The 13,075-nt window shown below is 42.6% G+C and overlaps 1 protein-coding gene across 1 annotated transcript in view; it reads right to left on the bottom strand.

Annotated features, from left to right (window-relative positions):
• GABBR2 (gamma-aminobutyric acid type B receptor subunit 2) overlaps positions 1 to 13,075 on the bottom strand; it is an 813,006-nt gene that overhangs the window by 524,862 nt on the left and 275,069 nt on the right. The window contains exon 3 of the mRNA XM_074945100.1: positions 4,256 to 4,426. Coding sequence (XP_074801201.1) covers positions 4,256 to 4,426 — 171 coding nt within the window. The remainder of the gene's footprint in view (positions 1 to 4,255; positions 4,427 to 13,075) is intronic.

Genomic DNA, 13,075 nt, shown 5'->3' with positions numbered 1-13,075 from the left:
AGGCAAAAAGTAAAAAAAGTAAGAGAGAGTTTTACTTTCATTTTTAACTTTTAAAAAATCCTCTTTTTTTGGATACTTTTCTGGTGTGAATTTTTTTTCTTTCTCTTACTTTTATTTGGGGAGGGAAATAAAAACTAAGAGAAAGAGAAGCTTTTTTCCAAAACTTTTATTTTGAATTTTTTTATTGAAACGAATAAACAAAAATGATTATTATTAATACTTTTGCAAAAAAGTTCAACCAGCCTTACAAAGTGCTTTTCTGGAGAATTGGAAATATTAACACACATAGAAAAAGGGGATTTGAAAGGTTTTGGAGGAAGAATGAATGGAAAAGAGAAGGGAACAGAAAATGGGAGTGAGAAATACAAGCGAGAAAAACAGACAGGATATATATGGAACTGAGGAGTTAAAAAAATGTAAAAGATGTTATGATAATGGTTGATGATCGATAGTCACCTTCGGTGTTTCTTAATTATTTTCTTTCTTTCTCCCTCCACCCCTTTCTACACTGTTCTCTGCCTCTCCTCCACTACATTCTGCCTATCTTTCTACTCATACTTCTGCCCGCCTGCTGGAGAAGGGGTGGGGACTCCTATCAGGATGCAGTCCCTGGGTGCTGTTTGGGGCCTCTATCAAGTATATGAGCTTTGTGTCAATTGGTGTCTGATAAATTTGAAGCTCTCTAGACCCCTCTAACTGCTGGAAAGGAGAAGTAGCATTTTCTCTCTGTACTTCCCCTCTTATCCCAGAGTCTCTTGGCCTCTGTGACCTGGTTGGATTAAAGAATTTTGGGGCCCTGTCTACTATGAAAATTAGGGGGGCCCCCACCTTCCTTAAAGTAGACAGAGGTGAGAAGAAGCCCAGCAGCCTAGGGCCCCGAACCTGCCTCAGTTCTAAGTGCTCATCTTAGAGTACGCTTAGTACTCAGCTTTCAGTTCTAAGTATTCTGAAGCCACAAAGGTGTATATATAGGTCAATTGGAGGAAATGCAGGAAGCTCCAGCAAAAACAATTAGAGTCGTGGAGGGATTGATGTGTGATATATATACTGGTATCTAGTAGCCTACTTCAAAACCATATTCAGATGCACTCCTAATCTTATTTCTTCACCACTTCTCCAATACTCGTGGCTGCCCACACTGAGATAATATAGCTGTCATTTCCTGTCATCTGGCATTTTCATGGACATTCCTTAGAAGAAACAGATTTACAACCTGTGTGTATCAGAGTTTTACACAGAGATTGTAAGTTTAAAATATACTTTGACTAAATATTCTTTTCACTTTAAAAAAAATCCAGCGGTTTATTTAAATAAACTGGAATTACACAAGAAGCATCAGAATTACTTGGTGTGCCTCCAGAGGAAAGATGTTCCAAATGGACATAATAGACATTTCTGGGTTTTTCTATATGCTATAATTTTATTATTTGCATGAAATTGGAACAAAAGGGGGAAGCTCCATGTTAAACTGTAAGAGAAAAGGGTTAAGTTTTAATGGTCCCAAGGAATCATGGCTCAGTGTGTTATACATAAGCCACTTGGATGCAAGTGAGGTGTTGACAGGATCTTTCACTACCTCAAGTTTCATATAGTGTTCGGCAATTAAATTGGCCATCTGCACACAGAAGGGTGACACTTAACTCTCAAGAAGAATGAACATTTATTTAATTCAGTTATGTATAACATTCCTTTTGCATATGATCTCAGCAGAGGAAGAGGGAGAAACAGCATGTGTACACTAGGAAAAAAGGGTGGTTTTGTCATGTGCTACCTAATACATGTTAAAATCCTAGCATAGAAAAGGCAGATGTGGAGGGTGACAGTTTATCTGAACCAGATAATGTGTTAAAACCAACACTTTCTTTGCCTACACTAGAATTTTAACATGTGTTAGCTAGCACTTTTTTTCATAATGATGACAAGAGCAGAGAGAGAGAAAGACAGGGCAGAGGGTTAACTCACTCCAGGATCATAAGAAGTGAAGTATAAATAAGGGGAGTGAAAATAAGAGGGTGCAACTAGTTCTACCTCCTCATTCCCCTAGACCACAGCTTCTCAAGCATACACTTAGCACAAAAGCAGGTTTGGACACTAGATTTGCAAGTGCGCAAACTGATGCTAGAGGCTTAAATGTAGGAACAGGCTGAGCCTAGATTTGGCCTGTGTACTAGCTAAACCAATAACCAAACAAATGTAAGGGGACTGTTGCCTCCTTACTAACATTCAGTGGGGGTGTTTTAGTTGCTAGCTCCCAGTACTAAAAAGGGGAAGGGTCGACGGGGAATCAGGACCCTGAGACTGACAGCCCCCAGGAACAAGGGGGAGAGGCCAATGCTCCAGGTCAGCCTGCATGACAGAGCGGGCAGACTAATCAGGGAGTCAGGAGGTCAGGGAGGTCCCGTCCCCCGTGTGAGCTGGATTTGCCTGGGTCAGACAGAGTGAGGCCCAGCTAAGGAGAAAGCAGGGGCCCGAGCTAAGTTGGGAAGCAGAGCTGGGCCAGATCCAGAGAGAGCAGACCCTGTCCTGGGAGCAGAGCTGCAGCCCCAAAGCCAGAGGCACAGCCCAGAGAGAGCAGACTTGCCCTGGGAGCAGAGCTGCAGCAACCAGAGCCAGAGGGGCCAGAAAAGCAGCCCATGAAGCAGGTCAGTGCTGGGAGAAGAGTCACAGAAGCAGCCTGCAGAGCAGAGCTGTCCTGGGAGCAGAGCTGTAGCAACCAGAGCCAGAGGGGCCAAAGAAGCAGCCCAGGGAGCTGGAGGCAGAGCAGCAGTAGTGCAGAGACCGAGTGGTGGAGCTGGGGCTGGAGCAGTCCGGAGCTGGGTGCGGTGAGCAGCTGGGGAGAGTGAGGGGCACCCTGGGCAGCGGGCCCAGCACAGGGAGACATCTCAGCCAAGAGGCTCTGCAGGCCAGGCTTGGATCGTAACCCCGACAGGGTGGGGAAGACACTGGGAAGAAGGGTCCTACCACTTAGAGCCTGAGAGCATGTGGCCACCACCAGAGCAAGTGTCCAACCCACAGCATCCCTGCAGCAAAGCCAGGGCCTGAGAAGGCGGCCTGGGACTTACAAGTAACAGACTGTGAACTGCCCTGGCATTCCAGAGACGCTGTTTGTGATGTTCCCTGCCACAGAGCGGTGGATGTGTTTCCTTTAACCTTTCCCATTTTTCCTTATTCTTTTTAAAATTAATTGTTGATTAAATAAATTGCATTTGCTTTAACTTGTATGTAATGGTCAGTGGGTCAGAGAAGTGCCCAGTGCAGAGAGAGTACCCCGGAGTGGGGACACCCTAGCCCCTGTCCTAGGTGACCACAGCACGGTTGGGGGTCGAGCCCCCCAGGAATCCTGGGCCCAGCCTTGTTGGAGTTACGAGGACTCTGCCAGAGAGGAGAGTGGAAGGGAAGTCCTCAAGGGCAGGGAGGCCACTGGGTAAAGGAAGTGGGAGCGAGGACTCAGATCCTTTCACTAGCCCACTTCATCGGGGTAGTGCAGAAGCCAGGAAAGTTCCCCACAATAGCGGGACTATTCCCCCGCTTACATAATGATAAAATTCCTTCAAAAGTATATATATTTTACAAATCAAAAGATGCAAAGGAGGATGTAATTAGAACTCTAAGGCATTTTTTATTGCAAAAAGGTGTAGTTTGTAGTACAAGAGAGCTATATTGATGTAAAATTCTAGGTAGTCTTTACCTCATGTAGCTAGTTAAGAGGTAAACCCCAGGTGATTTTACCTTGAAGTACAAAATACACCTTTCTTGCAGTGAAGAAATAGCCTAATATCTTGAAAGGTAGAACACTAGACGTTGGGTAGAGCCCCGTGCAGGACTATTCTTTAATCCCACTATTATGGCAGCGGGTTCTGCAGGAGCTGTGGGATCCACATTGAAAAGATTAGTTAAGGTTTCCAAACACTGATGGCTTGTCTACATAAAGTTTTTTTTTTTTGCAAGAGTGTTGTTACAACAGAGTACAAATCCCCAGCAGAGATATGCTGCACCTGTGCAAAGTAGAATAACTTGAACCGGTCTGAGCCTCACTTTACAACAGTGCATCACATCTACACTGTATCAGCATAGTTATACAAATACCAAAATCCCTAACAGAAGCAGGCTTTAAGTGCAGTAAATGCCATCTGGCAATAAAAACCAATGAGATTTAAACAATGGATGCATTTTTTCCCATTAATGATGGAAGTAGGTCCCTTAGCATTAAAAATTAGAAATCACCTTCTTATACTAATAGTTAAGCAGCTCTTACCTCAGAGAATCTTTGTACATCCTGGGTTAGAGTTCCCACCCTCTTCCATTGATAATATTTGAGTAACTTCAAAATCGCAGGATTCACTGCATTATCAGATGGCACTGTCCGGAAGAAATAAGGATATTTTTTCTTATCAGCCAACTCTGGGGTTGTTGCTGCAAATGAAAGCTGAAAAACAAAGAAATGGAAATCTCAATGAGTGAAATCAAATTGCTGGCCCCATAAGAAGCTTACCCTACTCAATGCAAGGTAAAGTACATGAGGTGATGAATTATGGACATTTGGAGAGTTTTTGACTATCTTACGTTAAAGAAATAACAAACCTATTTGAAATCTTGCTACAGTCTTTTACTTTTCAGAAATAAACCTTTTCAACCTTATCTATCTTTTAAACAACAACACCATATATCCTATTAAACCTCACAACATTATAGCCCATCTGCTACAAATTTAAGTACATGATTCATTAAAGTTTTGAGAGGGTAGCACTACAAAATTCCCTGGGTCAGATTAACCCCATCCATATTAAAAACCAGGGGCAAGAAGCTTTTGGGGAGAAAACCTCTGAAGAATCCCCTGTGGAAATCCCTCCAACTTCCCTCCACAAGAAAGGGTCCAGAGCCCACTGCCAATCCTGGACACCACTTTGTGGCTTCAGTGGAAGATGTGGGTGTGCAGAACATTTAAAAATAGAGCCATTTACTTGTCTCTATGTGAATTCAGGTGTCTAAAGCCATGGAAGAAATCAGAAGGCAGCCAAGATAAGCACTCAGAAGTCCCTGGCTCCGATTCTCCAAGTGTGTTAGTTAGACAATGGCTCTCTCTGGACTGTTGTATTAGGACAGGGACAGATTGTCCCTGACTCTTGCACAACTTTTAAAATTAGGCCTCTTGGGTGCCTAAATGTGGAGTTAGATGACTAACACCCGGTATACATGTCTGGAAACGTTGACTACCTCTCTGACTAAGTTTCTCCTCTGTAAATTGGAGCTGATACAGACTCACATTTCAGTGGGGTTTTTGAGCAGTAATGAGTAAATGTTTTTTAAAGTGCTTTGAAAACTAAGGCAGTGGCTCAGAGCAATTCTAACTGACAGTGCTGAAAATGGCAGTTGGAGTCTACGTTTCCAACGTTGTCAACACCAATCATAGTACTGTAGGACTGGAAGGGACCTCGAGAGTCTTCTAGTCCAGTCCCCTGAACTCATGGCAGGACTAAATATTATCTAGACCATCCCTGACAGGTGTTTGTCTAACCTGTTCTTAAAAATCTGCAATGATGGAGACTCAACAACCTTCCTAGGCAATTTATTCCAGTGCTTAACCACCCTGACAGTTAGGAAATTTTTCCTAACGTTCAACCTAAACCACCCTTGCTGCAATTTAAGCCTATTGCTTCTTGTTCTACCCCTCAGAGATTAAAGAGAACAATTTTTCTCCCTCCTCCTTGTAACAACCTTTTATGTACTTGAAAACTGTTGTCATGTCCCCTCCCAGTCTTCTCTTCTCCAGACTAAACAAGGACAATTTTTTCAATCTTCCCTCAGAGACCATGTTTTCTAGACCTTTAATCATTTTTGTTGCTGTTCTCTGGACTCTCTCCAATTTGTCCACATCCTTCCTGAAATGTGTTACCCAGAACTGGACAGAACACTCCAGTTGAGGCCTAATCGGAGTGGAGTATAGTGGAAGAATTACTTCTCATGTCTTGCTTACAGCACTTCTGCTAATACATCCCAGAATGATGTTTGCTTTTTTTGGAACAGTGTTACACTGTTGACTCATATTTAGCTTGAGGTCCGCTATGGCCCCCAGATCCTTTTCCGCAGTACTCCTTCCTAGGCAGTCATTTCCGATTTTGTACGTGTGCAACTGATTGTTCCTTCCTAAGTGGAGTACTTTGCATTTGTCTTTATTGAATTTCATCCTATTTTCTTCAGATCATTTCTGCAGCTTGGCCAGATCATTTTGAATTTTAATCCTATCCTCCAAAGCACTTGCAACCCCTCCCAGGTTGGTATCATCTGCAAACTTTAGAAGTGTACTCTAAATGCAGTTAAACTTCTGTTCGATACAGTGGGAAATTTAAAATAAAAATGTCCACATATCAGCATGTCAGAAGTGAGAGGAGACAAGTTCAAACAAGCCTTCCAATTACTTCAGACCTGTACAGGCCAGCTCCTTACCATCTGAGTGCTGAAGTAGCCCATTGATCCACCAACTCTCATCAGGGATGACAGGGGTAAAAAAAAAGAGGAGGAGGAGAAGGAGGAAAGAAATGAAAGGCGACCTTTCTGACTGTATATTACTTCAAGAGTGACACATTATATACCCATCTTAAGAACTGAACAGGCATCCTGGATTAAGAAGGCCTCTTAGCTTCCTCTTGCACCTATAAAAGGTTCGGGTTATTCCACATACAGAGACTTCATTTACCCTCTGCAGGGTTGTCCAAATGCCCCTTGCCTCCCAACCATTCATATTTGTGTGCTACATTTGTGGATATCCAATTGGGTGCCTTATCCATCAATACCTATGATGCCCTCATTTCTTTTTCTCAGTCCTCCTCTACCTTTCCCTGTACCTCCCCAATCCTCCTCCTGCATCACCATATCCCTGGATTCTAATTACTCTCCTCCTTCCCTGGGACTCCTTAGTGCCCCTAACGTCCTTTCTATCTCTCCCACAAGTTACATTCTATCTGCTTTTCTTCTGCTCAACTTTCAACCTAATATTCCAACTTTCTCTTTCTTTTCCTTCCTCACTTAAGGGGTTTTTCCTCTGTCCCCTTGATGTCTCTATCAACCCTCAAACCAATCCCGAGCCACTTACTGCACATTGGCACTGTTGTGGGGGCAGCGCACTCAGGTACACATTTAAGGATGCCAGTTTCTACCTCCATGCATCTGGAAACAGCAGAACTGAGAAAGTCAAAAGAACCCTGCTGAATTGTCGGATGTACAAAACTACTGGTGCTGAAAGGCAGCAGTTTCGTGAATGACTTTCAGACAATCCATATGCAGCTGCTTAGGCGGTAGCATATGTGGTACCTGTGTTTGCCCCGGGCCTTCCCACCTACTTCCTGAAAATGCCCCCATTTCTGACATCCATGGGATACTTGTGGTTATTTTCTGCGACAAGTTTAATACTCCAAATCTTCTGCCAAGAACATGCCTCTCAGGCTGCTGCCACCCATGCATGGCTTTTGAATCTCTTTATTGTAACAATTTGATAAAAAATTGGTGCTCTCCATATCATATAACAGAAGGGAACATATGGCTCACAGTGATTTATTTGCAGAAGAATCCATACAAAATTCACTGTTCTTATGCCAGAAGGATTTTTGGTTGATGCTGAAAAAAGCAACAGAAGTTGTCTAATGAGAGCATAATAAAACTGATCTTTCAGGCTCAGTAGAAGAGTGATAGAGCACAGGTGCAGTATATAAATGTATCCAAGCGCACTATTAAGTATATTTGCATTTTTCTGACCATGCATTCTTTAAATTCATTCAAGAAACATTATATTGATATTCAAAAAAGAGATGGGTCTAAACCAAAACATCAGATCTAAATACTCCTGCATGTTGACAAAGGTTGGATGTAGCTTGGAAGAGATAGGAGCCTGATCCTAAACTCAGGAAAATAATGGTGCATTGGTTTGAATTTGGTCATATTTGGGAGATTTTTTTCACAAACAGAAGGGCTACAAACTATTTTAAAAAAAAAAACCAAGGTTAATGTTTGCAGAAATGGTTGGTTTACCCTCCATGGCTCATCAAGGAAAGTTTCCTGCTGCTCACTGGCCAGCAGCTGATTGGATTTTTCAAGCCCTACACTACTATCCATTTAACACTGCACTGCACAATATTCTAATTAAAGCAAAGCTTCACTTATCAGAATTTATGAGCAAAGTACATTTTATGATCACGTAGCCTTGATTTTCTTTCATGGCATTGATTGGCTTACTTGTTAATTCATAAAATTTTATATTCTGCCATGTGTCTGCAAGTAATTAATTCAGAGAGCAAAGAAAGGAAAGCCTGTGAAAAGAAGTGTCCAGCTTCTCTGGTTTGCCAAGTAAAGTTGAACTCTCTTTAAGGTACTGTACAAAAGAGTGCTATAGCTGTAAACGAAGACCTCTACATCAAGTTGAGAGAGAAAAGCTCTTCAAGTAAACAGTCCAGCATGAAAAGGCAGCTGACAGCTATGCTGTACAAAGCCTGGTGACTGGAAAAGACTTAATTTGGAAATTAATGCAATATAAAAAACTAACTTTGGATCAAAGAAAATAATATGGTGGTTGTTTCAGAAATAAAAGTTGTTGAGATTTTACAGCAACACAAATGAGGCGAGGAGCTGAGGCAGGTTTCATACCCAGTGAGATGTGCTTGCCTAGAAGGAGTAGAGTACAAAGAAGCTTGGACCTGTCATGTTTCTTGCATCAGTAGGATTTTGTCCCCCGGCTGATAGTGGTGCTGTGTTGCAGCCTCAGAGGCAGTGTGGTGCGGCGTTGATGGGTCTCCTCTCCCAGCCCATTGAGAACAGGAGCAGAGGAGGCACTCAACCTGCTACTGCTGCTGGCTGGTAGAAAGTGGGGATGCCGATGAGTCAGATCTGGTTCTGGGTGTGCCTTGTGGTGGCATGCCAAGGAGCTGGCTCTGGGGGTGCCACAGGGGAGGGGGCGGTGGTGGCCTGGGGAAAGGCACTGCTGCTGCCAGGCCTGTTCTACTGTGCAGCCTGTGTCCCACAGGAGCCTGATCTCTGCCATCAGAGTTGATACTATTCAGTAAAATTTTGGGAAACATTTGGTATGGTTTTTAGACCTCACCCCTCCTGGTTGAGAACCCAAGTGGTTGCTGCTCACCTGGGCTGTGGGAGACTGTGTTCAAGTCCACGCCCCAACCTCAGCAGAGCAGGGAGGTGAGAACATGTCTCCCACCTCCCAGGTGACTGCCTAACCATTTGGCTATCATGGGGAGTGCGGGTCCCTCTCTCATTTATCACAAGAAAGGACTGGCCTGGCTTAAGGGCCTAACACCAGGAGAGGGCTTATGGCTAAGAATCCTGTGTGAAGATCGGTGCCTTTCTCTGGTCTGTCAGTCAAGTGCCTATGGCCCAATCAGGTTAGATACCTAAGTCCCTTTGTGGCGCTGGGCCCTGAGTCTCACTCTTCTCCTCAGCATTTCACTCTTCTTAGTTTAGGCAGCTCCCCACTTAGCTTGCTGGCTTCTGAGAATCCATTTTTGCCTACCTCTCTCCATAGGATGCCTGGGAAGCTTGAGTGCCTAATTTGGGTCTGTCAGTTTCACTTGGCAGCAGAGCACCTAGGAGTTAGACATTGCAACAGCTTTTCACTAATGCAACTTCCTTTGTTTGGAAGCTATGCGAGGACCTGGTTCCAATGAGCAGCTGAACAGTTGTGCCTCATTGCTAATAATAAGGGGGTAAAACTGAGGCAAGTTTTAAGAGTTTCATCTTGCCCCAGGAACTGGAAGTGAGTAACAAACAGAAGTTCCAGACTGAATTCAAAGAGGAAGAAGAACAGACAGGATCCAACAAGTCAAGAAACATCACGTGAAGGAAAAAATTAAATAAAAAAAGAAAGGGTGAAGCAGAATGGATTCTGAAGGATCTGGAGCACTCCAGTGTGAAGAAATACAAAGTTACAATTTGTGAACCTCGTGTGAATAAATAGTGTTAATCCAATGTTATTCCACTGAAGGCAGTGGTGTCACTAGGGACTTACATTGTGTAAGCAACAGCAGACTTTGACCCACTGAGAGAAACCAGAGAAGTAAAATCAATCGTAACAAAGTGAGAGAGTATGAGAACAAGACAGATTGAGACTACAGTTGGGATGGATATACATGTGGATGCAGTTAGAATTGGTGGATTTTTTGGCCTCAAAGTTTGATCAAAAGATTGAAGTGTTCAGCAGAAAGCATACATTTCTATCAAAAAATTGTTTAAAACCCAATTTTCTGTCAAAAAAGAGTTTTGATGGAAAAATTTCAACCCTAGATACAATAAGATGAAAGAATGTAGCAACAAGGAAGAGTAGAAAAGAAAAATGTGCACTGGCATGAGTGTGGGATGGGAGCAAAAACTAGCAGTATGACACTAACCTTTAGAAAAAAGAATTAAAAAAAAACCTAAGGAACTTAATCCTAAAGATCCGGAAGTCAAAACTAAGGAACTTAAAATGCTTACATTAAAATGCAGCATTAACTTGAACACACCATAAGAGTCATATCCCTCAACAAAACAGGAAGCACATAGGCAATGGGGCAAAGTATGGTTAAACAGGAAGCTCCAGAGTTTATTTGAACCAAAGAGATATCTTTCGTCAAACCCTCAAAAGTTAGGAAATGACAGAACTGAGGTTTCCTGTGCATTATGATAGTCTTTAATTACATGGTCACATATTATTTTGTCCACAGGAACCCTGCCCCATTCAGTGCACAGGATAAACCTGGACCCTGAATCAGGGTTGTGGAGGGAAGAAGTCTTGTCTGCAGAACCTATGTCTCATTTGTTGCAGAAGTTGGAAGATGTGTTGGAGGCTGGGGACTGCAGGAAGAGAAAGGAGGGTCTCATGGTTAAGGCAGTTAAATGATGCCCTGGAGAACCAGATTCTATCCTTGTCGGTACCACAGAGATCCTGTATGATGCTAGTCAAGTCACTTAAACCAAACATTTCACAGGTGGTCACTAACTGTGTTTCTCATTTTCTGGCAGCCTGACTTAAGACTCTGAGGTCTGATTTGCAGAAGTCTTGAATACTCACAGCTGTACCTGAAGTCAATGGCAGCACCTAATGTCAATGGTGCTGCCTCTCCGGGACTGCCTGCACACTGCCTGTAGGAACCTGTAAAGTGTTATATAATGCTAAGTAAGTACTCTAATAAAAGAAGTCCCAGCCGTCACCAGCTGGGCATCAAAATTTAACAAATCCTCCTGATTGTAACCTTTCGATGCCTGCAAAATGAAGACAAAACCACCCCCTCACCTCATTAGGGTTTTTTGAAAATAAATTAATTTTTGAGACACTCAGATACTCTACTGATGAGCAGTATAGAAAAGCCGTTGGGAAAATTAATAATTCTGTCTTTAGAGCAGGGTTTGTATAGTGTGCAATAAATAATGCCTCGGGCCACACGTTGAACAATTAGGATAAAACAACTGGTCCTTTGATCTAAGTGTCTGTTCTACTTACGCACAACAGCAGTGTTTTTAAAAAGCAAACAAAATGTTATGGTTGTGTGGAAGGCACTGAAGAGTTAATATTGTGGGTCACACTAGATCTGAATACAGTGCTGACTGCTCTCTGTGGTGTTTAGTAATCACTCAAGCCAAGAAGTCTGACAGAGGTCTGCTTCACTTAGAGCTCCAACACTGGATGTTCAGGATTGCATAACACGAGACTCTGCATAAGACAACAATCAGTCCCCACACTTTACTGTATCACTTCCAAGTTACCACTAATAAAGCACTTCTCTCTCTTGCAACTGCTCTTGCCGGCCCACAAGAAAATATGGTGTCCCAACTGTATGGATCTTGCCTCCAGCAGGAGGAGAAAACAAAGGAAAAGTGTAAAAACATCCAGAATAAGTGAAACTCCTCTAGAGTGGGTGGGGGTTTCTTTTCCTTCACCCTCAACACTGGAGTGGCTTCCCAAAATATGCCTGCTCCACATATTTGGAGACCAAGCTGTCCCTCACCAAGTGGAGCAGCTCTGAGTGACTGCACTTCTCCAGGAGGCAAAGGAATGGGCAACATCATCCAATCAGATGGGATTGCTCTATAGACTGGGGTTTTTCCTGCAGACCATTTGAAAACCCCTTGTCTGAAGAAAATCTGTAGAGTTGACAGGTATTTTTTTTAACCCGCATTTACTTCCCCTTCAGCCTGGGGCTATACCTCTGACATCAGTGCTTGTTAACAAGAGTGAGAAGTACTAAGTAAATTCCCTCACAGTAATTACCCTTTCCCCTGGCCAGAAAAAGGAATATGGATAGGTAGAAAAAAAGGTTTGAGGTACATTTTGTTGAGGAACATAATGTTTTTTATGAACATGCAAAATGTAATAAATGCTTCCAAGAACCAGGTGAAATTTCAGATAGCTTCTGAACAGATGTTCATAGACTGGCAAAGCATTGTACAAGCAGAACACTCTCAGAAGAAACAGTAAGGGAGAGAACTGTGGAAGACAATCACTTCTGGAAATGTCTACTTTTAGAACCTGACCTTGCTAAAATGATTACATGAGTATGTCAGCATGAAATATAAGAAAGCAGCAACATCTATCCCAGGAAAATGTCAAAGGGGAACCCGAAGAAGCAAATTTAGATGTTAAAAGGTTCCACATAAAAGCCCAAAAAGAAATGCACAGCAGATCACTGGTGCCACTGTGACAAAAGACTTGTAGGACTCGATAAATATAAGAAAATAAAATAAATGTGTTTCCAGGATTAATAAAACTGCTGTTCTTTCTGCCAGCTGTAAGTGCTCTTGTTATACTGAAACAAGTCAAATTAATTATGGAAACTCAACCATATTTCAAGAAAATATATTCAGAGGCTTTCATGGGACTAGGTAAAATCCAGGGATGGAACAAAATAAAGCTGAAGGTCTCAGCATGTAAAAATGACCTGTCACCTATGAAGTGAGTTCAGGTACCTTAACTGTGAAAGCAAAAGAAGAGGAACTTTCAAATTTGCTGTTGTTCCACATTGGAATGAAAATAAAACCTTTCTTATGTTTTTGTGAAAACTGAATTGTCTCAGGGGAGAGAGGTTTTGTATATCTGTGTCTG

This window comes from Natator depressus, chromosome 2 (assembly GCF_965152275.1).
Source record: "Natator depressus isolate rNatDep1 chromosome 2, rNatDep2.hap1, whole genome shotgun sequence".
NCBI lineage: Eukaryota > Metazoa > Chordata > Testudines > Cheloniidae > Natator > Natator depressus.
This window is presented reverse-complemented; position numbering and strand designations above follow the sequence as displayed.